At 38.3% G+C, this 26,615-nt stretch overlaps 1 protein-coding gene and 1 long non-coding RNA gene across 3 annotated transcripts; one reads left to right on the top strand and one right to left on the bottom strand.

Annotated features, from left to right (window-relative positions):
- Window positions 1–593: 593 nt before the first annotated feature.
- On the bottom strand, window positions 594–22,068 carry LOC129928867 (uncharacterized). Of its 2 annotated transcripts, XR_008780397.1 has the most exons (4): window positions 21,984–22,068; window positions 11,125–11,597; window positions 3,957–4,004; window positions 594–3,733 (listed from the first exon to the last, which is right to left on the bottom strand). It is a non-coding gene; the product is annotated as an uncharacterized LOC129928867 (long non-coding RNA). The 2 variants fall into 2 exon arrangements; XR_008780398.1 differs by lacking the exon at window positions 594–3,733 and having other exon boundaries at window positions 3,869–4,004.
- On the top strand, window positions 21,898–26,208 carry LOC106061736 (ankyrin repeat domain-containing protein 50-like). Its single transcript, XM_056045350.1, has 2 exons — window positions 21,898–22,191; window positions 23,609–26,208. Exon 2 carries the CDS (start codon window positions 23,623–23,625, stop codon window positions 25,309–25,311), a length of 1,689 nt encoding a protein of 562 aa, XP_055901325.1. The 5' UTR covers window positions 21,898–22,191; window positions 23,609–23,622; the 3' UTR covers window positions 25,312–26,208.
- Window positions 26,209–26,615: the final 407 nt, after the last annotated feature.

Below are 26,615 nucleotides of genomic sequence, written 5' to 3'. Positions count from 1 at the left end.
ATATTTCAATTACTAAACCATTAGGGCCAGCATTGGACCGATAATGGCACAATAAGGGTTATCCCTAATTGAACCCTAATAAATATTTCAGTTACTAAACCATTCAGGCCAGCATCGGACCGATATTGGCACAGTAAGGGTTATCCCTAATTAAACCCCAATGAAAATCTCAGTTACTAAACCATTGGGGCTAGTATGGGCGCGATTCTGGAAATCCCCAATGAATCCGGAAGTGGGTTTACCCATTCTGGGCCCATATTGGCACGATTAGGGTAGCCCGTATTGGTCCCTTATGGGAACCTAATGACGCCAATGTGCAAACGGTATGCGCGCCCATTAGGGCGCGATTTGGGCTATTTAGGGCTGCAATTAGGGCAAAGGGGGATAACCCTAATTAAAACTGATACTGGGCCGTAATGGGCATGTTTATAGGGTATATTTTAAGTCACAGATCAACATGCATGACTAGATTGACACATGAAATGCGTAAGACGTAACAATTTTATTTTTTGAAGAAACGTCTGTAGCTATAAGTAATGCCAAACTCATTAGGCTGCTGTTGTATTGTTTATAGTTTTCAGACTATTTACATCTATATTATAAAGTAGAATGTGAGGGGTATGTATGTATGTATGTTACTTATAGACATCAAAACCGCTTGACCAATCTTGATAAAACTAGGCAGGAATGTTCCTTGGGTACCAACTTAGACCTTAGTGAATGTATTGTAGCCCTAAAACAAATGTAAGACCCTCAAAAAAAATAAAGTTGTCCGACTCTATTACAGCTATAGTATTTTATGGATCTAGGCCATGTCTACAATGTTGACATGAGAAAAGATAGAAAGGATTTAGACCTAGATCTAATTTTAAGAAATACACTTTGCGCAGATAGTTTTTTACTTTGACACATGAAAATACAAAAGAAGATCCAATAATTTCATTATATAATAAAATTAACCTTCAATTTTGTGTTTCAAAAGCATTTTTTACATTAATTAGTTCCTTATATCTGTGATTACAGATTTCCTGACGAACATTCTTTCATTAGACAATTCCGTAGTGAATCGCGTACTAAAAATTATTTCGTTTAATTGTTTACTTTATAATCCCATCCCTAGATCTAAAACTCTAATCCAACTCTAAGATGATAAAACTTCTCTTCGCACAGATAGTTTAATACTTTAACACATAAATATATTAATTAAAGTCCATTCATTTCATATTTTGATCAAATAAACATTCAAAATTGGTTTTCTAAAGTTACATTCGTTTACGAAAGCTGCGAAGACGAGTTGAGATAGGCCTAGATCTATATTCATTCATGAATCGCGTACTAAAAATTATTTCGTTTAATTGTTTACTTTATAATCCCATCCCTAGATCTAAAACTCTAATCCAACTCTAAGATGATAAAACTTCTCTTCGCACAGATAGTTTAATACTTTAACACATAAATATATTAATTAAAGTCCATTCATTTCATATTTTGATCAAATAAACATTCAAAATTGGTTTTCTAAAGTTACATTCGTTTACGAAAGCTGCGAAGACGAGTTGAGATAGGCCTAGATCTATATTCATTCATGAATCGCGTACTAAAAATTATTTCGTTTAATTGTTTACTTTATAATCCCATCCCTAGATCTAAAACTCTAATCCAACTCTAAGATGATAAAACTTCTCTTCGCACAGATAGTTTAATACTTTAACACATAAATATATTAATTAAAGTCCATTCATTTCATATTTTGATCAAATAAACATTCAAAATTGGTTTTCTAAAGTTACATTCGTTTACTAAAGCTGCGAAGCCGAGTTGAGATAGGCCTAGATCTATGTTCATTCATGAATCGCGTACTAAAAATTATTTCGTTTAATTGTTCACTTTATAATCCCATTTATTTAACAAAGCTATCGCTCTTTTCGTTTTTAATAGATATGAATGTATCGACTTTGGGTAAACCATTTTCGCAAAACTAATTTTATTTTCGTAGCGAAACTGAAATAACGTGAAAGGATCATTAGCTACGTTTAACATACATCTAAATCCAATCCACTAGATTATTTAAAAGAAATGTTTTAATTTTAAAAAAATGGATTTAAGCCTATTAGCTATTTTGATTTGATAGCATTATTCACACTATTTTTACATTGACACATTCGCTTTACTTATTACATTATTATTTCGTTTATTTGTTTACAAAACACTCTCAGTGACTATATCGACAGTAATGCGCAAATAAAGACCCGCGGGTAGCGGGTAACATATGTCTAGTGTACAAATAAAATACATTATGTAATTCTACGAATGCATACATCCAGTTTTCGCTGCCTTATTAAACATTCTGTATGGCGATCTAATAGAAGGCAGGAGAGCCGCTGGTCGCCCACTTTTACGTTATACGGATGTATGCAAACGCGACATGAAGCTCTTCAAATTGACACTGGCAACTGGGAAGAGGTGGCACTGGACAGATCCACATGGAGAGAGAGCATAAAGGAAGGGTCACAGGCTGCAGATGTCATACACAACAGAAGCAGAAAGAAGGGTGAAAATGCAACGGCGCCTGGTGATTATATATGCCCAACCTGCGATCGCAGCTGTGTATCAAGGATTGGCCTCTTTAGTCACACAAGAAGTTGCAAAGGGAAAAGATCGTCTCTCGAGACGTAAATGCCACAGATTAAACTTTGTATATTTTGTAGAGAATTAGGCTTACACCTATAATATAACACATGGGCGTAGCCGGGAGGGGAGGGTCTTCAAACCATCACCTGCCTCAGACCTCATTGTCTGAAAGGGAAACTTTACTTACAACCCCACTGCAGCCAACTTAAGCAAACTACAGTCACCAAATTTCATGGGCGTAACCAAAAGGGGTTTTGTGGTTTCCCTTCCCTTTCCAATACAAAAGCTATAGCAAAACCATAGTTACCATTTTCAACCAGTCGCTGGACTCCATTGAATAGCAGATTTGGTTTTTGAATTTTTTTACCGGAAGAGTAGCAGGCTAATTGCACTGTAGATACCTCAGAATATGCATTTTTAAAGCTTAAAATAACGGAAATAATGCTTGGTGCCCCACTGGAAAAGGGGGGGGGGGGGAGGAGGAGCTCACAGCGCTCACCCGTACTGCCCTTTGGCGGTGTGTACTGCCTTTTCACTAATTATAGGAAGAGAGTATTCTAGGTAGAAAAAACGTTTGAAAGAATGAAAGATCAGAATGTAATGAAGATTAATTACATATACACACACACTATATATACACACTATATATATATAAATTGCGGAGTGGGGTAAAAATACACACACACACACACACACCCCACACCGAAAATATATGACAAGCCATTTGTGGGCCGGTTTATATGGTAATGCCAGGGCCAATTTTGATACCCAGTCCGCCCCTGTCCGAAAGGAAGGGAGAAAAGTCATAGTTTTTTAAATCTTTTTTTGAATAACTCAAACTAAAAAGTACGTGGTATTTAGTTTACATTTAAAAGTTGTATAATTTATAATGACTGTGTCGTTTCCTTCTAAGAACCAGTATCTCCAACGATGCATGTTCCTACTGTTCCGATGTAAGCTTGAATTGTGTGGGCTGTACTTAGACTGATGTGACTGTTCCGATGTAAGCTTGAATTGTGTGGGCTGTACTTAGACTGATGTGACTGTTCCGATGTAAGCTTGAATTGTGGGGGGTGTACTTAGACTGATGTGACTGTTCCAGCTGAAAACGAAAGAAAAATACCAAGTCAAAAACTGTACGTGTAACATGTTTGGTTACATTGACGAGAGTGTAACATGTTTGGTTACATTGACGAGAGTGTAACATGTTTGGTTACATTGACGAGAAGGTAACATGTTTGGTTACATTGACGAGAATATGACATGTTAATAGATGACATAATGTCTGTAAGTAAATAGATCTATAACTTCATTCCTTGACTTACAGCGAGAAATGCACACCTGGACCCTCAACTTTCTTTATAATAACTTTCCTTTAAAGAAAGAAAGAAATATGTTTTAGTTCAATGTGTTTCAATGAGGGTTTTTACACAATCTTCATAGAGTTTCAACAGTAGACCTACATACCTACACATACACACATATATATATATATATATATATATATATTTACATATACATATATTGTCACGATCACGCTGTATGCCAGAAGTCACAATCTCTTATATATGTACATTGTCACGATCACGCCGTATGCCACAAGTCACAATCTCTTATATATGTACACTAGACATATGTTACCCGCGACCCGCGGGTCTTTATTTGCGCATTACTTTCGATATAGTCACTGAGAGTGTTTTGTAAACAATTAAACGAAATAATAATGTAATAAGTAAAGCGAATGTGTCAATGTAAAAATAGTGTGAATAATGCTATCAAATCAAAATAGCTAATAGGCTTAAATCCATTTTTTTAAAAATTAAAACATTTCTTTTGAATAATCTAGTGGATTGGATTTAGATGTATGTTAAACGTAGCTAATGATCCTTTCACGTTATTTCAGTTTCGCTACGAAAATAAAATTAGTTTTGCGAAAATGGTTTACCCAAAGTCGATACATTCTTATCTATTAAAAACGAAAAGAGCGATAGCTTTGTTAAATAAATGGGATTATAAAGTGAACAATTAAACGAAATAATTTTTAGTACGCGACTCATGAATGAATATAGATCTAGGCCTATCTCAACTCGGCTTCGCAGCTTTCGTAAACGAATGTAGCTTTAGAAAACCAAATTTGAATGTTTATTTGATCAAAATATGAAATGAATGGACTTTAATTAATATGTTTATGTGTTAAAGTATAAAACTATCTGTGCGAAGAGAAGTTTTATCATCTTAGAGTTGAATTAGAGTTTTAGATCTAGGGATGGGATTATAAAGTAAACAATTAAACGAATTAATTTTTAGTACGCGATTCATTACGGTATTGTCTAATGAAAGAATGTTCGTCAGGAAATCTGTAATCACAGATATAATGAACTAATTAATGTAAAAAATGCTTTTGAAACACAAAATTGAAGATTAATTTTATTATATAATGAAATCAATGGATCTTCTTTTGCCTTTTCATGTGTCAAAGTAAAAAACTATCTGCGCAAAGTGTATTTCTTAAAATTAGATCTAGGTCTTAATCCTTTCTATCTTTTCTCATGTCAACATTGTAGACATGGCCTAGATCCATAAAATACTATAGCTGTAATAGAGTCGGACAACTTTATTTTTTTTGAGGGTCTTAAGTTTGTTTTAGGGCTACAACACATACACTACGGTCTAAGTTAGTACCCAAGGAACATTCCTGCCTAGTTTTATCAAGATTGGTCAAGCGGTTTTGATGTCTATAAGTAACATACATACATACATACACCTCACATTCTACTTTATAATATAGATTGTCACGATCACGCCATATGCCACAAGTCACAATCTCTTATATATGTACATTGTCACGATCACGCTGTATGCCACAAGTCACAATCTCTTATATATGTACATTGTCACGATCACGCTGTATGCCACAAGTCACAATCTCTTATATATGTACATTGTCACGATCACGCCATATGCCACAAGTCACAATCTCTTATATATGTACATTGTCACGATCACGCCGTATGCCACAAGTCACAATCTCTTATATATGTACATTGTCACGATCACGCTGTATGCCACAAGTCACAATCTCTTATATATGTACATTGTCACGATCACGCCATATGCCACAAGTCACAATCTCTTATATATGTACATTGTCACGATCACGCCGTATGCCACAAGTCACAATCTCTTATATATTGTCACGATCACGCCGTATGCCACAAGTCACAATCTCTTATATATTGTCACGATCACGCTGTATGCCACAAGTCACAATCTCTTATATATGTACATTGTCACGATCACGCCATATGCCACAAGTCACAATCTCTTATATATGTACATTGTCACGATCACGCTGTATGCCACAAGTCACAATCTCTTATATATGTACATTGTCACGATCACGCCGTATGCCACAAGTCACAATCTCTTATATATGTACATTGTCACGATCACGCTGTATGCCACAAGTCACAATCTCTTATATATGTACATTGTCACGATCACGCCATATGCCACAGGTCACAATCTCTTATATATGTACATTGTCACGATCACGCCGTATGCCACAAGTCACAATCTCTTATATATTGTCACGATCACGCCGTATGCCACAAGTCACAATCTCTTATATATTGTCACGATCACGCTGTATGCCACAAGTCACAATCTTTTATATATGTATATGCCTCCTATTACTGTCACATTGAAGATGATCTTGATTTGACTTGAAGAATTGATGATCGTGATTGCCGAGGATATAGAAATCGTCAGTTGATAAGATGATCATCTAGAAATTGTCAGCTGATAAGATGATCTAAGTATGTTACTAATAGATTCACTGAAGAAACATTTCCTTGTCAAATACAGGAACTTTAATTTAAAACTTGGAACAGCTATTTACAATAATTACAATAGTAAATTGTAATTAAATGAAATGGTTAACATATTTCTACTGGATTAGATGATCTACACAATAATAATTTATGTCTTATTTCTATCAAGTACCAACTCGAGACTGGAGAGAATATCTAGAATACTCACAGTCCTTCGCGTTATCACGTGACTAATATGTCTTTGCTGCTTGGCTAACCAATCTGACCAATCAAATTACAGCTTAACACACTAAAGTTTGCATTTCTGACCAATTATAAATTCTCTATTAAAAAGATGAAGCGAACTTGGACTTTCCCGAGCTCGCTTTGCCTGCTGGCAAACCTTGAGATAAAAATAGACAATGTGTACGTGACATATTACCCCCCGCTTTCTTGAGCATTTGTATGGTAATAGAAATGCGTACTCAATATAGTAACACAAGATAAATGTTAATGGCATATGTGAAACTCATTTGGGTAATAGTACTAATAAGAAAATGTATACATGAAAAAATAAAAATAGTTGAGATACTACAAAATGATTCTAAGTGCACAATAATAAGCAATGAATAATTACATTTGTAGTCATGTTTCCTAAACTAAAGAAAAATATGTATAATGTTATTCAACATAACAAATTAATGTTAGGGTTAGGGTTATAAATGATTTAAATGTTATACAATCAAAATAACTTCTTTGCTAAAAGCGACTTTATCTAATCGGATAATTTAAATAATCAACAACTCGCCTCGCACTACTTTTTTTCTATGGCTATTACGAACTTTTCTTTGACGACCTAAATCAAAGATTTGAAGAAAGTATGCACTTGGACATTCCCAACAAGGTATTGAACCCTTCTGAGAGTGGACGATTTCAGATCCCAATCGTGAATCGACTGATGAATCCATACTTATACAAGAGCAGCTTATTGAAATATTCATAAACAATGAACTTAAAGCATTTTTTCAACAGGATACCCACCAATGTTGATACCCACCAATGTTGATACCCACCAATTTGATACCCACCAATGTTGATACCCACCAATGTTGATACCCACCAATGTTGTTTTCAAACAAGAAAAACATTTAAAAAATAGTTTTAAGAAATCGCACACGAGATATAATTGTATCAATTGGTTTGCATCAGTCATGTCACTAAATTTGTAACAGATAAAAATAAATCTGTGCGATTAGAAATATTTGTACCAATCGTTTTGTTTAGCGCTATTTTATGCTTTTAGCTTTCTCACTACGCTATGATCCTATCACTTGTCTCAATACACTATGATCCTATCACTTGTCTCAGTACACTATGATCCTATCACTTGTCTCACTACGCTATGATCCTATCACTTGTCTCAATACACTATGATCCTATCACTTGTCTCAGTACACTATGATCCTATCACTTGTCTCAATACACTATGATCCTATCACTTGTCTCACTACGCTATGATCCTATCACTTGTCTCAATACACTATGATCCTATCACTTGTCTCAGTACACTATGATCCTATCACTTGTCTCAATACGCTATGATCCTATCACTTGTCTCACTACGCTATGATCCTATCACTTGTCTCAATACACTATGATCCTATCACTTGTCTCAATACACTATGATCCTATCACTTGTCTCAGTACACTATGATCCTATCACTTGTCTCAATACACTATGATCCTATCACTTGTCTCAGTACACTATGATCCTATCACTTGTCTCAATACACTATGATCCTATCACTTGTCTCAATACACTATGATCCTATCACTTGTCTCAGTACACTATGATTCTATCACTTGTCTCAATACACTATGATCCTATCACTTGTCTCAGTACACTATGATCCTATAACTTGTCTCAGTACACTATGATCCTATCACTTGTCTCAATACACTATGATCCTATCACTTGTCTCAGTACACTATGATCCTATCACTTGTCTCAATACACTATGATCCTATCACTTGTCTCAATACACTATGATCCTATCACTTGTCTCAATACACTATGATCCTATCACTTGTCTCAATACACTATGATCCTATCACTTGTCTCAATACACTATGATCCTATCACTTGTCTCAATACACTATGATCCTATCACTTGTCTCACTACGCTATGATCCTATCACTTGTCTCACTACGCTATGATCCTATCACTTGTCTCAATACACTATGATCCTATCACTTGTCTCAATACACTATGATCCTATCACTTGTCTCAATACGCTATGATCCTATCACTTGTCTCAATACGCTATGATTCTATCACTTGTCTCACTACGCTATGATCCTATCACTTGTCTCACTACGCTATGATCCTATCACTTGTCTCAATACGCTATGATCCTATCACTTGTCTCAATACACTATGATCCTATCACTTGTCTCAATACACTATGATCCTATCACTTGTCTCAATACACTATGATCCTATCACTTGTCTCACTACACTATGATCCTATCACTTGTCTCAGTACACTATGATCCTATCACTTGTCTCAATACACTATGATCCTATCACTTGTCTCAATACACTATGATCCTATCACTTGTCTCAATACACTATGATCCTATCACTTGTCTCAATACACTATGATCCTATCACTTGTCTCAATACACTATGATCCTATCACTTGTCTCAATACACTATGATCCTATCACTTGTCTCAATACACTATGATCCTATCACTTGTCTCAATACACTATGATCCTATCACTTGTCTCAATACACTATGATCCTATCACTTGTCTCAATACGCTATGATCCTATCACTTGTCTCAATACGCTATGATTCTATCACTTGTCTCACTACGCTATGATCCTATCACTTGTCTCACTACGCTATGATTCTATCACTTGTCTCAATACGCTATGATTCTATCACTTGTCTCAATACGCTATGATTCTATCACTTGTCTCAATACGCTATGATTCTATCACTTGTCTCAATACGCTATGATCCTATCACTTGTCTCAATACGCTATGATTCTATCACTTGTCTCAATACGCTATGATTCTATCACTTGTCTCAATACGCTATGATCCTATCACTTGTCTCAATACGCTATGATTCTATCACTTGTCTCAATACGCTATGATCCTATCACTTGTCTCAATACGCTATGATTCTATCACTTGTCTCAATACGCTATGATTCTATCACTTGTCTCAATACGCTATGATTCTATCACTTGTCTCAATACGCTATGATCCTATCACTTGTCTCAATACGCTATGATTCTATCACTTGTCTCACTACGCTATGATCCTATCACTTGTCTCACTACGCTATGATTCTATCACTTGTCTCACTACGCTATGATCCTATCACTTGTCTCAATACGCTATGATTCTATCACTTGTCTCACTACGCCCTTACCCATCACTTGTCTCACTACGCTATGATCCTATCACTTGTCTCAATGCGCTATGATCCTATCACTTGTCTCACTACGCTATGATCCTATCACTTGTCTCACTACGCTATGATCCTATCACTTGTCTCACTACGCTATGATCCTATCACTTGTCTCACTACGCTATGATCCTATCACTTGTCTCACTACGCTATGATCCTATCACTTGTCTCACTACGCTATGATCCTATCACTTGTCTCACTACGCTATGATCCTATCACTTGTCTCACTACGCTATGATCCTATCACTTGTCTCACTACGCTATGATCCTATCACTTGTCTCACTACGCTATGATCCTATCACTTGTCTCACTACGCTATGATCCTATCACTTGTCTCACTACGCTATGATCCTATCACTTGTCTCACTACGCTATGATCCTATCACTTGTCTCACTACGCTATGATCCTATCACTTGTCTAGACCTATTGGGAAAATGGGGTCGGAGAAAGAAAGGGGGAGGTCTGGGTGGATTTTTAACGAATTTTCTTGTTTAAAAGCATGTATTAAAAAAGGGGTGGGGAGAGACGACCTGAATTCGAACTCCTGGCTCAAGCCTCCTCCAGCCGACATACTCTGCTAGTGAGGTGCCTAGGACAATAGAAGATGGTATAGTTATATATTGTTCATTACATAATTAATTTAAAGCGGTGACCTATAAAGGGAACTAATTCACCTTATACCACCACTTCATTCAAGTACAATTTCTTTCCATTGTTCAAGGTACCAAACAAAATAATTAATTACCAATAGTTAATTAACTAATTGGTTAATTTTTAAATTGATTCTTGTGTTGTGATGTAAAAGAAATTATGTTGCAAATTTTCAGCTTATTATGAGAGTGGGTGTCGGAGAAGTAACGTGTACAAACTTTTGACCAGACAGACAGATAGAGTGAGTTGATATTAGCTTTGTAAAACGACGTCAATTTTATTTTCTGCATTATGGGTTATTGTACAGTTTTTATTGAGTTTAGATTACTATAACAAAAACTAGAAAATTATATTTTGGTCTTTGTACTTTCTTTGACACTAAGCTAACATGAACGAGCGTACCGAGTTTCCTTTTAGATTTCGCCTAATCTGGACACCATGAACACAAATTGATGGTAATGAATGAAGAGCCAGAGAATGGATATTTGTTCGTTTTTATTCATTATAATAATACAAATAATCATTTCATAAAATTACCTGTAGGGGAGCCCCGAAGCACCAACAGTTTTAGCATTGATATCAGCATTTTTACTCAGCAAATATTTTAAAAGCTGAATATGTCCATTTTCTGACGCTATCATTAATGCAGTTAAGCCAGAAGTCGTTTTAGCGTTAACATCAATTTTGTTAGCCACCAGCTCCTCGGCAACATCCAGATGTCCTTGAAGTGCAGCGCTCATCAAGCAAGTCCAGCCTACTATCACACACCTAAACTCAATAGTTAAGTATCGCCTGTTGATGTACTCAAGTGCAGACTACATACAAATAAGCGTCACTGATAAGAAGTGACGATATAATGTATCCACACACACAAACACACACACACACATAAATATTGTTTATTAACATGTATATCTACCAAAAGACCATGTTTCGTTATTGTTAAGGAATACAGAAGCCATGAAAATATCTGGTCATCTGTGCAGCCCGATGATACAAAATGGCAGCTCCTGAAAGAAATACAAATGAAATGCTTATAAAATAATCAAAGTATTTGATATGCAGGTGAAAGCTTTAAGCCTTCTAAACCTAATTTTTATGTTTGTACTTTTTTTTTGTTTCGGATGTTCCTTGACAGTTAAAGATAATCTACTTCCTAGTCCACACCTCCCGCAGGACGACGTGGAATGGCAGCGGGCTGGGTATGGATTGGGGACAATGGAGGCGACCAAGAAACATTCCAGTGTCCATTCTTCACGACCAGGCAGCCATTCTATTCGCTAACAAGGAAGTAAGAAGCCCTGAATAATGATTTTTTAATTGACTTGAGCTGGTAGATCTACTATCAATGAAATCTACTTCACTACCTCAGTTTATCTCTTCTAGCCCTTGAATGTGTCACTTGTTGGGAAAGTGTCTCTTGAAATCTTTCTATCAAACTAGTTCCTCTGAGTGAACATTCATCTCTAAGTTTTCAAGAAAACACTTTACATGAATTATATATTCCAAACACGACGTTATCAAACTTTGACAATATATTCTAGTAGAGCACTACTCTGACTACTGGACACAGCTATTCTAATGGTGCACTACTCTAACTACTGGACACAGCTATTCTAATGGTGCACTACTCTGACTACTAGACACAAGTATTCTAATGGTGCACTACTCTAACTACTGGACACAGCTATTCTAATGGTGCACTATTCTGACTACTGGACACAGCTATTCTAATGGTGCACTACTCTAACTACTGAACACAGCTATTCTAATGGTGCACTACTCTGACTACTGGACACAGCTATTCTAATGGTGCACTACTCTGACTACTGGACAAAGCTATTCTAATGGTGCACTACTCTAACTACTGGAAACAGCTATTCTAATGGTGCACTACTCTGACTACTGGACAAAGCTATTCTAATGGTGCACTACTCTAACTACTGGAAACAGCTATTCTAATGGTGCACTACTGACTACTGGAAACGGCTATTCTAATGGTGCACTACTCTGACTACTGGACACAGCTATTCTAATGGTGCACTACTCTGACTACTGGAAACAGCTATTCTAATGGTGCACTACTCTGACTACTGGACACAGCTATTCTAATGGTGCACTACTCTGACTACTAGACACAGCTATTCTAATGGTGCACTACTCTGACTACTAGACACAAGTATTCTAATGGTGCACTACTCTGACTACTAGACACAAGTATTCTAATGGTGCACTACTCTGACTACTAGACACAGCTATTCTAATGGTGCACTACTCTGACTACTGGACACAGCTATTCTAATGGTGCACTACTCTGACTACTAGACACAGCTATTCTAATGGTGCACTACTCTGACTACTAGACACAGCTATTCTAATGGTGCACTACTCTGACTACTGGACACAGCTATTCTAATGGTGCACTACTCTGACTACTAGACACAGCTATTCTAATGGTGCACTACTCTGACTACTAGACACAGCTATTCTAATGTTGCACTACTCTGACTACTGGTCACAGCTATTCTAATGGTGCACTACTCTGACTACTGAACACAGCTATTCTAATGTTGCACTACTCTGACTACTAGACACAAGTATTCTAATGGTGCACTACTCTGACTACTAGACACAGCTATTCTAATGGTGCACTACTCTGACTACTAGACACAGCTATTCTAATGGTGCACTACTCTGACTACTAGACACAGCTATTCTAATGGTGCACTACTCTGACTACTAGACACAGCTATTCTAATGGTGCACTACTCTGACTACTGGACACAGCTATTCTAATGGTGCACTACTCTGACTACTAGACACAAGTATTCTAATGGTGCACTACTCTGACTACTAGACACAGCTATTCTAATGGTGCACTACTCTGACTACTAGACACAGCTATTCTAATGGTGCACTACTCTGACTACTGGACACAGCTATTCTAATGGTGCACTACTCTGACTACTAGACACAAGTATTCTAATGGTGCACTACTCTGACTACTAGACACAGCTATTCTAATGGTGCACTACTCTGACTACTAGACACAAGTATTCTAATGGTGCACTACTCTGACTACTAGACACAGATATTCTAATAGTGCACTACTCTGACTACTGGACACAGATATTCTAATAGTGCACTACTCTGACTACTGGAAACAGCTATTCTAATGGTGCACTACTCTGACTACTAGACACAGATATTCTAATGGTGCACTACTCTGACTACTAGACACAGATATTCTAATGGTGCACTACTCTGACTACTAGACACAGATATTCTAATAGTGCACTACTCTGACTACTAGACACAGATATTCTAATAGTGCACTACTCTGACTACTAGACACAGATATTCTAATGGTGCACTACTCTGACTACTAGACACAGATATTCTAATAGTGCACTACTCTGACTACTGGACACGGCATTTCTAATAGTGCACTACTCTGACTACTAGACACAAGTATTCTAATGGTGCACTACTCTGACTACTAGACACAAGTATTCTAATGGTGCACTACTCTGACTACTAGACACAAGTATTCTAATGGTGCACTACTCTGACTACTAGACACAGATATTCTAATAGTGCACTACTCTGACTACTGGACACAGATATTCTAATAGTGCACTACTCTGACTACTGGAAACAGCTATTCTAATGGTGCACTACTCTGACTACTAGACACAGCTATTCTAATGGTGCACTACTCTGACTACTAGACACAGATATTCTAATAGTGCACTACTCTGACTACTGGACACGGCATTTCTAATAGTGCACTACTCTGACTACTAGACACAGCTATTCTAATGGTGCACTACTCTGACTACTAGACACAAGTATTCTAATGGTGCACTACTCTGACTACTGGACACAGCTATTCTAATGGTGCACTATTCTGACTACTAGACACAGCTATTCTAATGGTGCACTACTGACTACTGGAAACAGCTATTCTAATAGTACACTACTCTGACTACTGGACACAACTATTCTAATGGTGCACTACTCTGACTACTGGACACAGCTATTCTAATGGTGCACTACTCTGACTACTGGACACAGCTATTCTAATAGTGCACTACTCTGACTACTGAACACGGCTATTCTAATGGTGCACTACTGACTACTGAACACGGCTAATCTAATAGTGCACTACTCTGACTACTGGACACAACTATTCTAATAGTGCACTACTGACTACTGGACACAACTATTCTAATAGTGCACTACTGACTACTGGACACAACTATTCTAATAGTGCACTACTGACTACTGGACACAACTATTCTAATAGTGCACTACTGACTACTGGACACAACTATTCTTATAGTGCACTACTGACTACTGGACACGTCTAGAATGTCACAGATTTATTTCTCTTCAGTCTTGTACTTCGTTCTCGTGGCTGATTCAAACATTGACTCTAGAAGGCGGTGTAGCACTTGATGACACCTGGCTACAGCCTCCAGTCTAGTTCACCGTAAACTGGGAAATGTCAAGCAAATAGTGTTTCTTCTTCTCTGTACCTCCCCTCACATGCACGTTTAGAGATGAAAGAGAAACTACGCAAGGCTACATTTCTGTGGTCCACAAAATTTACATTTTCAAATAGTCCTCCAGTTTATCGTTCTGAGTTCCCCCTAGATTCTACTTGGGGGAGGGGGAAGAGTTTCTTTATACCATTTGTATATTTCAACACATCATGTGACATACTCTACAAAATAGACATCAAACCTATGTAGAAAGTTAAAAATTGTAATCAATCTTTATATGCAGATGAAATCTTGAACCCTTCTAAGCCTAGTTGGTTGTTTCTCCACTGGGAATACAAACAGTCAATTCTACGTCTTGTACAGAAAGTTAGGTTACACACGAAGTATTTATCAACATTTTGTACAGAAATGTATTGCTATAACTTAGCAATTAACCTGAATGAAAGTGTAGAGTCATAACACTATTTATGAAATACAGAGAAAGAATGATTAGGAATGATGATGTTGTATAATTAGTCTAAGTCAGTGGCGTAGCTAGCCGTATGCGAGTGGTGTGGGACGCACGGGGCATCAAGTAATGAGGGACATCACAATTTTCTCAATAAAATCAACGCATTGTACATAAATAAACAAAGACAAACTACTGATTTTTAAATGTTGACTAGAATGTAAATGTCTCAATGAACTAATTAATTAATCTCTTTGCTCTTTCTTAAACGTAAGCTGTTAACTAGGTTGAATCTACTAGATTCGATCAAATCTCTGAAGGCAACGCACTTTTACACCCTCATGTACATTTTGTTACTCCATAGTTTAGTACGCTGATTTCATCTAGATCTAGAGCATATAAATAAATGCCTTAGACTCTAAAATAGCAGAATCTGGCACTAAATGGGCATCGCAAACAAGTTGAAGAAGAATGACAATGACAAAATCTAGGTCATTTCTAGGGGGTTGCGAAATTACTATCCAAGTTCGATCCTTCGAAATGCTTGAAACTAAGCTAAGTTCCAGACCTAACACGTACATGTCTCCACAAATATCTGCCTATAGTGTAGACCTAACACGTACATGCCTCTACAAATACCTGCCTATAGTGTAGACCTAACACGTACATGTCTCCACAAATATCTGCCTATAGTGTAGACCTAACACGTACATGCCTCCACAAATATCTACCTATAGTGTAGACCTAACACGTACATGTCTCCACAAATATCTGCCTATAGTGTAGACCTAACACGTACATGCCTCCACAAATATCTGCCTATAGTGTAGACCTAACACGTACATGTCTCCACAAATATCTGCCTATAGTGTAGGCCTAACACATACATGTCTCCACAAATATCTGCCTATAGTGTAGACCTAACACGTACATGTCTCCACAAATACCTGCCAATAGTGTAGACCTAACACGTACATGCCTCCACAAATACCTGCCTATAGTGTAGACCTAACACGTACATGCCTCCACAAATACCTGCCTATAGTGTAGACCTAACACGTACATGTCTCCACAAATATCTGCCTATAGTGTAGACCTAACACGTACATGCCTCTACAAATACCTGCCTATAGTGTAGACCTAACACGTACATGCCTCTACAAATACCTGCCTATAGTGTAGACCTAACACGTACATGTCTCCACAAATACCAGCCTATAGTGTAGACCTAACACGTACATGTCTCCACAAATATCTGCCTATAGTGTAGACCTAACACGTACATGTCTCCACAAATATCTGCCTATAGTGTAGACCTAACACATACATGCCTCTACAAATACCAGCCTATAGTGTAGACCTAACACGTACATGCCTCCACAAATACCAGCCTATAGTGTAGGCCTAACACATACATGCCTCTACAAATACCAGCCTATAGTGTAGGCCTAACACATACATGCCTCTACAAATACCAGCCTATAGTATAGACCTAACACGTACATGTCTCCACAAATACCAGCCTATAGTATAGACCTAACACGTACATGTCTCCACAAATACCAGCCTATAGTGTAGACCTAACACGTACATGTCTCCACAAATACCAGCCTATAGTGTAGACCTAACACGTACATGCCTCTACAAATACCTGCCTATAGTGTAGACCTAACACGTACATGCCTCTACAAATACCTGCCTATAGTGTAGACCTAACACGTACATGTCTCCACAAATACCAGCCTATAGTGTAGACCTAACACGTACATGCCTCTACAAATACCTGCCTATAGTGTAGACCTAACACGTACATGCCTCTACAAATACCTGCCTATAGTGTAGACTTAACACGTACATGCCTCTACAAATACCAGCCTATAGTGTAGACCTAACACGTACATGCCTCCACAAATACCTGCCTATAGTGTAGACCTAACACATACATGCCTCCACAAATACCTGCCTATAGTGTAGACCTAACACGTACATGCCTCTACAAATACCAGCCTATAGTGTAGGCCTAACACATACATGCCTCTACAAATACCAGCCTATAGTGTAGGCCTAACACATACATGCCTCTACAAATACCAGCCTATAGTATAGACCTAACACGTACATGTCTCCACAAATACCAGCCTATAGTATAGACCTAACACGTACATGTCTCCACAAATACCAGCCTATAGTGTAGACCTAACACGTACATGTCTCCACAAATACCAGCCTATAGTGTAGACCTAACACGTACATGCCTCTACAAATACCTGCCTATAGTGTAGACCTAACACGTACATGCCTCTACAAATACCTGCCTATAGTGTAGACCTAACACGTACATGTCTCCACAAATACCAGCCTATAGTGTAGACCTAACACGTACATGCCTCTACAAATACCTGCCTATAGTGTAGACCTAACACGTACATGCCTCTACAAATACCTGCCTATAGTGTAGACCTAACACGTACATGCCTCTACAAATACCAGCCTATAGTGTAGACCTAACACGTACATGCCTCCACAAATACCTGCCTATAGTGTAGACCTAACACATACATGCCTCCACAAATACCTGCCTATAGTGTAGACCTAACACATACATGCCTCCACAAATACCTGCCTATAGTGTAGACCTAACACGTACATGCCTCCACAAAGACCTGCCTATAGTGTAGACCTAACACGTACATGTCTCCACAAATACCAGCCTATAGTGTAGGCCTAACACATACATGCCTCTACAAATACCTGCCTATAGTGTAGGCCTAACACATACATGTCTCTACAAATACCAGCCTATAGTGTAGACCTAACACATACATGCCTCTACAAATACCAGCCTATAGTGTAGACCTAACACGTACATGCCTCCACAAATACCAGCCTATAGTGTAGGCCTAACACATACATGCCTCTACAAATACCTGCCTATAGTGTAGACCTAACACATACATGCCTCTACAAATACCAGCCTATAGTGTAGACCTAACACGTACATGCCTCTACAAATACCTGCCTATAGTGTAGACCTAACACGTACATGTCTCCACAAATACCTGCCTATAGTGTAGGCCTAACACGTACATGCCTCTACAAATACCAGCCTAAAGTGTAGGCCTAACACGTACATGCCTCTACAAATACCAGCCTATAGTGTAGGCCTAACACATACATGCCTCTACAAATACCAGCCTATAGTGTAGGCCTAACACATACATGCCTCTACAAATACCAGCCTATAGTGTAGGCCTAACACATACATGCCTCTACAAATACCAGCCTATAGTGTAGGCCTAACACATACATGCCTCTACAAATACCTGCCTATAGTGTAGGCCTAACACATACATGCCTCTACAAATACCAGCCTATAGTGTAGACCTAACACATACATGCCTCTACAAATACCAGCCTATAGTGTAGACCTAACACGTACATGCCTCTACAAATACCAGCCTATAGTGTAGGCCTAACACATACATGCCTCTACAAATACCAGCCTATAGTGTAGGCCTAACACATACATGCCTCTACAAATACCAGCCTATAGTATAGACCTAACACGTACATGCCTCCACAAATACCAGCCTATAGTGTAGGCCTAACACATACATGCCTCTACAAATACCTGCCTATAGTGTAGACCTAACACATACATGCCTCTACAAATACCAGCCTATAGTGTAGACCTAACACGTACATGCCTCTACAAATACCTGCCTATAGTGTAGACCTAACACGTACATGTCTCCACAAATACCTGCCTATAGTGTAGGCCTAACACGTACATGCCTCTACAAATACCAGCCTAAAGTGTAGGCCTAACACGTACATGCCTCTACAAATACCAGCCTATAGTGTAGGCCTAACACATACATGCCTCTACAAATACCAGCCTATAGTGTAGGCCTAACACATACATGCCTCTACAAATACCAGCCTATAGTGTAGGCCTAACACATACATGCCTCTACAAATACCAGCCTATAGTGTAGGCCTAACACATACATGCCTCTACAAATACCTGCCTATAGTGTAGGCCTAACACATACATGCCTCTACAAATACCAGCCTATAGTGTAGACCTAACACATACATGCCTCTACAAATACCAGCCTATAGTGTAGACCTAACACGTACATGCCTCTACAAATACCAGCCTATAGTGTAGGCCTAACACATACATGCCTCTACAAATACCAGCCTATAGTGTAGGCCTAACACATACATGCCTCTACAAATACCAGCCTATAGTATAGACCTAACACGTACATGTCTCCACAAATACCAGCCTATAGTATAGACCTAACACGTACATGTCTCCATAAATACCAGCCTATAGTGTAGACCTAACACGTACATGTTTCCACAAATACCAGCCTATAGTGTAGACCTAACACGTACATGCCTCTACAAATACCTGCCTATAGTGTAGACCTAACACGTACATGCCTCTACAAATACCTGCCTATAGTGTAGACCTAACACGTACATGTCTCCACAAATACCTGCCTATAGTGTAGACCTAACACGTACATGCCTCTACAAATACCTGCCTATAGTGTAGACCTAACACGTACATGCCTCTACAAATACCAGCCTATAGTGTAGACCTAACACGTACATGCCTCCACAAATACCTGCCTATAGTTAAGACCTAACACATACATGCCTCCACAAATACCTGCCTATAGTGTAGACCTAACACATACATGCCTCCACAAATACCTGCCTATAGTGTAGACCTAACACGTACATGCCTCCACAAAGACCTGCCTATAGTGTAGACCTAACACGTACATGTCTCCACAAATACCAGCCTATAGTGTAGACCTAACACGTACATGCCTCCACAAATACCTGCCTATAGTGTAGACCTAACACGTACATGCCTCCACAAATACCTGCCTATAGTGTAGACCTAACACGTACATGCCTCTACAAATACCTGCCTATAGTGTAGACCTAACACGTACATGCCTCTACAAATACCTGCCTATAGTGTAGACCTAACACGTACATGCCTCCACAAATACCAGCCTATAGTGTAGACCTAACACGTACATGCCTCCACAAATACCAGCCTATATTGCAGGCCTAATATTAGGTGATAATGAGCCAAATAATTGTTTATTTTTTAAGCAGTTCACCTGACATCACAAAACTGAATCCATTTTTCCAAATGTTGAGGTGACGTTGTCATGGATAATGATGGGGTACAAACTCTGTAGTCTTTCGTTGACATCATCTTAATTCATTATCTGCTGGAATTCGGGCTGAAGCAGGGGGATTGTTAGTTGCTACGCAGTCTTCATTTTGTTCACCAACCTTGGGTTTTGGCCCCTGTATTAGCTGCATTAAGGACGAGTAAGTCTACTTTCAAAAACAAGAGATTGTCAATTCGAGACTGCGCACTTGAACGGGAAAGATTCTTAACTACTAGTCGGCAGAACATCGCTGGAAGCCTTTACAGAAATGATGTGCTCAGATTTGGTGATTAGCGCAGAACCCCAAAGACGTGTTAGCTACAAGATGCCAGACGGTGAAGATTCTGTAGTAACACACAAGAAAGAGTTAAGGATGGAAATGTAATAACTTGATATGAGCAATATCATAATATAGTAGGTAAATATGAATTTTTGTCATCATCCCAACTATTGGATGCTCAGATCGAAATCAATCTCGATAGTGCTTATGACGACATCGACAAAAACGAATTTCCTCTGGAGTGAAAGAGACTTGAACGGTTTGTCTCAGTTTCTCCCGACCTATTTACATGTCTGAGACAAGGACCTGTTTGAGATATTAAGTTTTAATGATGTAAACTGTTGGCTAAATGATTCAGTTGTAAATATTGTCTTCCCCCCCCCCCCCACATATTTTCATATTTCTGACACTTATGGTCAGTGAGGTTCTGTGCGAGCAAAGTGTTTCTTCAGCCTCAAGCTGATCATTACTTAATGGCAATGAACGCTGAAAACAAGTGCAACTCATTAATTTGGCAATTTGTAGGGATAAAATAGATTTCAATTTTGCCAGCAAGAAAGCAGCTCAGATTTTAGTATTATCTTGTTGTTATTTTTTTTTGTGTGCAAATTAGTAATACATGAACACTAAATACACATGAAGTCGAGAAAAAGGTCATTTCACTGTTTTATTTCGTGTTTTTTTTTAGAAAAAAAAAGGGGGGGGGGTGAATCACGAGGAGCTGCCGCACTGGGCATCATGTACCCTAGCTACCCCACTGGTCTAAGTCAACTCAAGAACTGAATAGCTGAATTGAACGGTCTCGTATCGAAAGTTGGCAAAAATCATATTTTTAGTCTGAAAAGTAGAATAAAGTACCTGGACTCTTATCACTTCATTCTTCAACTCATCTATTATATACTCCCATGAGGACTAGCAATATACAAATACTTTCGAAACTATTTACTTACAAGAAACTGAATCTGGATCGAAACTCTGTCTTTATGATCTGTTAAGAGAGGTAACTCCCTGCTAACACATTAAGAACAACTGAAAACTTTATGACACAGGCTACGCATAAGTAACTGAGTGACAGAAGGATATTGATAGACTTAAATAGAAACTGTTTCCCTGTAGCAAGTACAGGCCGAGTAGGCCAAGGAGTGTTTAACTTAACAGGTAGGATATTTACGTCATCTATCTATCTATCTATCTATCTATCTATCTATCTATCTATCTATCTATCTATCTATCTTTTCTCACAAGTCGTCTATTTATTTCTCTTCATCTTTTGTTTGTGCGTGTTATGTGTGTGCGTGTGTTTGTATGTGTGTGTGTGTGCTAAGGCAAAGTGTGAAATAATTCTCCATTCCTTCCTGTGTCTCCACATTCTATGAAATGACTAGGTATCCAATCCAACGACTAGATCTGCATTAATCAAAGTAGAAAATGTCTTTTTTTTTTAGCCTAGCTCTAGACTAGAATTCGTATGTCTGACTTTGCACGTTGCATTGGACTAGATCAGGATTACTGGAGACCTAGTCCAATCTAGTGCCTAGCCGTCATGGTGTCCATGATGCTGTTCGCGTCTGGTCCGCGTCTTCATGTCTTACTACCGTATACTTCCTAAATTCTGCACCCCCCCCCCTTAAGCTGTTAGAATGTTAGAAGCTAAGCTGTTGTCCTAATATTTTATAAGAATGTCAATTCTGTTCAAATGTGTTTTAATAGAGACTTGTGTGTGTGTGTGCGCGCAAGCTTGTTTGGACAAAGTTTGAATAAGGGGAATTACATTACATTGAGACCTAACACTAGTTTTAGACGTTTAAACAAAAGCTTTATGGCCATACCACAACGGTCTTTAGTGCTAACAAAGACCTTCCTACATGGTTCAGTACCAGGATAAAAAGAAGAGACACATAGATAAAGCAATGGGAATACAAAATTAAAGAACGGACATTGAAAGAGTTTACACTCAAGGCAAAAGACAGGAACGAAGAAAGACAAACAAATCATGTGTGAGGCCTCAACAGTTGAACAGCCTAATCATGTGTGGGGCCTCAACAGTTGAACAGACAAATCATGTGTGGGGCCTCAACAGTTGAACAGACAAATCATGTGTGGGGCCTCAACAGTTGAACAGACTAATCATGTGTGGGGCCTCAACAGTTAAACAGACTAATCATATGTGGGGCCTCAACAGTTGAACAGACTAATCATGTGTGGGGCCTCAACAGTTGAACAGACTAATCATGTATGGGGCCTTAACAGTTGAACAGACTAATCATGTGTGGGACCTCAACAGTTAAACAGACTAATCATGTGTGTGGCCTCAACAGTTAAACAGACTAATCATGTGTGTGGCCTCAACAGTTAAACAGACTAATCATGTGTGGGGCCTCAACAGTTGAACAGACAAATCATGTGTGGGGCCTCAACAGTTAAACAGATTAATAGATAGGCGAAGGTAAAAGAGAAGCAGCAAAACTGACTAAAGGTGTATATGTGGGCTAATCAGTGTGTATATGGACCAATTATAATGTGTCTGTTCATTATGTTTTCTTAATGTTACATTTTTTTCTTTTTTTTTTTTAAGAACCAGAAAAAGAAATGAGTGATTTAGAGTCTTATGGAGTGACAGCACTAAGTCTAGCGTCAGAACAAGGTCATTTGGATATAGTGGAATGTTTAGTGAAGAATGGAGCAGATATAAATGCTCAAGACGTAGCTGGGGTTACTTCCCTTGTCTTGGCATGCCATCATGGACATACGGCTGTTGTTTCATTCCTGATTGGGAACAATTCTTATATAAACACCGCAACATTCGACGAATGGACAGCCCTGTTGAGTGCAGCTCAAAATGGTCATTCAGAAATTGTCCGAATGTTAGTCAGTCACGGGGCGGATGTGAATTTAAAGAGAAGTGATGGCTGGACAGCGCTGATGAGTGCTGCACAAAACGGTCACAGTGACGTTGTCAATGTCTTAATCGATGCTGGCGCCGATGTTCAGATCCAAACTGACTATGAACTGACACCGCTCTTTATGGCATCACAGAATGTACAGCAGCTGATCAAATATGGTGAATATGTCAACGTCAGATGTCATCAAGGGCTAACACCTCTCATGACATCTGCACAACACGGTCACATGCATGTTTCAGAATATTTAATTGAATCTGGGGCAAATATTAATGAACAAAATGATGGTGGTATCACCGCCCTGATGCTAGCCTCCTATAAAGGTCATACAGATACAGTTAGTCTACTATTCAACTATAATGCAAATATATTGATCAAAGATTCGAAAGACCAAACAGCTCTGACCTACGCTGTCAAATACAATTATTTCAAAGTCGTGGACGCCATTTTAAGTCATTGTCTATATTTAGATTCAGGCACAAAACATTTTGTTGATATTAACACATCTGTAGGTCAGACAACATTGATGCTCGCTGCCAGAAATGGAAAGTTGGAAATAATGGGTCTCCTCATTGAAAATGGCGCGAATACTGATGCAGAAGGCAAAGACGGACGTACGCCACTTCTGATTGCATCGGAACAAGGTCATATTTCAGCAGTTCAGTTACTTCTAAGACATAAGGCCAATGTGAACAAGACAGATCAAAGTGGCCTGACTGCCTTGATGATTGCCTCCAAAAATAAACATACCAAAACATGTAAACTACTTATTCACGCAGGGGCGTCGCTGAGCATGAAAGACCCAGATGGCTGGACGCCTCTGATGTTTGCTTGTCAAAATGCTCATCGAGACTTTTTATATTTGATTCGTGAGTCCAAATCAAGTTTTGATGAGACTACACCTGATGGTACTACTGTTTTAATGCTGGCTTCTCAAAATGGTCACTCCGAGCTCGTGAAATGCCTTATTGAGTTTAATGTGGATATTAACAGGTCAAATGCTAATGGCTGGACAGCGCTAATGCTTAGTTGTCATTATGGTCGAAACGACGTGGTAAAAATGCTTACTGACGCTGGTGCAGACGTGGATAAAACTGACCTAGATGGCTGGACAGCTATAATGTTTGCTTCCCTGGGCGGTCAAGTGGAAACAGTTCGACTGCTCTTAAAATCGAAAGCAAGGATAAACCTGTTAAGTAAAGATGGCTGGAGTGCATTGAGCATTGCCTCCTACAATAAACACCTTGAAATCATCAAACTACTGTTGGAATGTGGAGCCATGATAGTGTATTGTCTGCAGGGGAAAATGTTCACTTTCGACCCCAACAATTTCTTAATATCTCATGAATATTCCGAGAATTTTGATTCGAGTTTTTAATGCAGACCTTTTGGATGACTAAGCTTTGAATTCCCGTTTGACGAATGAGCGTGGGGCTCCATAAAAGATGGGTCGTCAAGAAACTCTGATTAAGACACAGATTCTAGGAGTGTCAAAGTGTATATAGTCTAACTAAAACTGCAGTGGACCACTAGAAATTGTATTAGAAAGTGTACCGAAAATTGAAGTAAGTCTATCTAATCAAACTAGAAATGAGCAATGAGCATCCAGAGCACATCATTCAACTATTCTCTCCTCCCTTCGTTCTTAGCTTCTTGAACTCTTTCTCTCCGTAATTATTTTCCCACGTTTTGAAGGAATTCTTCATTTGCTTATTTACTATTTCACTACCCCTGTTATGATTGGGCTTCAATAGCTTTGTTGTTTTTTATCAGAAAATGTTGTATTTGGTAAAGAATTAAAGGGAAATGCAAGCTCATTTTATATCATTCGAAGTCAAGTTTAAAAAATTAAACATTAATTTAATTTAATGAGGTCAAAATCAACGATGGTATCGTCGATTAGGAGAGAAAGAGTTAAGTTTGTTTTGACTTCTGTTGACTGTATGGTGTACTTGATGGAGTAGAGAGGAACCTGCAAGCCATTCAATGATTAGCAAGAGACCGTGGAGAGTGTGGCCCTTTATTCTAAGAGGAACGCAGGAACTAATGATGATGTTGGTGTAGCAGAATCAAGACACAAGTGTTTAAGTTTACCATCACAGGTAAAAAGTTTGAGTGATTCACTTTCTTGACCTTATGAGGAAGACACCCAGAGGAGAACGATCATTTTCGTTTGCTACTGTTATTCAAATCACATTGTCATGGATCACATGTAATCTTATAGAAGATGTTGACCATAACACATGCAGATTATTAATTTTCATATTAATTAAAAAGTAACACTACTTTATATATTTCTAATTTGCTTTTTTCTATGTTTTTTGTCTATGTCTGTTTTTTTTTTGTCTGTCTGTTGTTGTTTTATTTACAATTGGGAATTGGTTTGTTCAAAGTAACTCAAGTTAATCTACTCTTTGTTTCTATATGCAATATAACGGAGCATAAAGAAAGACAAAAGGAAGATAATGAATTCAATAATGCCAAGGTCTTCACATTGAAAGATCACTGACTGTACAGTATAACAAAACACTCTGAGCTACCAATGTGTCTCTGAGCTACCAATGTGTCTCTGAGCTACCAATGTGTCTCTGAGCTACCAATGTGTCTCTGAGCTACCAATGTGTCGAAAACAACAAGAAGATGATTGTGTGTGTGTTTAACTACTTCGCTCATTCATTCTTG

The sequence above is a fragment of the Biomphalaria glabrata genome, chromosome 10, assembly GCF_947242115.1.
Source record: "Biomphalaria glabrata chromosome 10, xgBioGlab47.1, whole genome shotgun sequence".
In the NCBI taxonomy this organism is placed as follows: domain Eukaryota; kingdom Metazoa; phylum Mollusca; class Gastropoda; family Planorbidae; genus Biomphalaria; species Biomphalaria glabrata.
This window is presented reverse-complemented; position numbering and strand designations above follow the sequence as displayed.

What these genes read in the sequence shown, in the direction of transcription:
- LOC106061736 (XM_056045350.1), top strand. Translation starts at nt 23,623, where the DNA reads ATGAGTGATTTAGAGTCTTATGGAGTGACAGCACTAAGTCTAGCGTCA.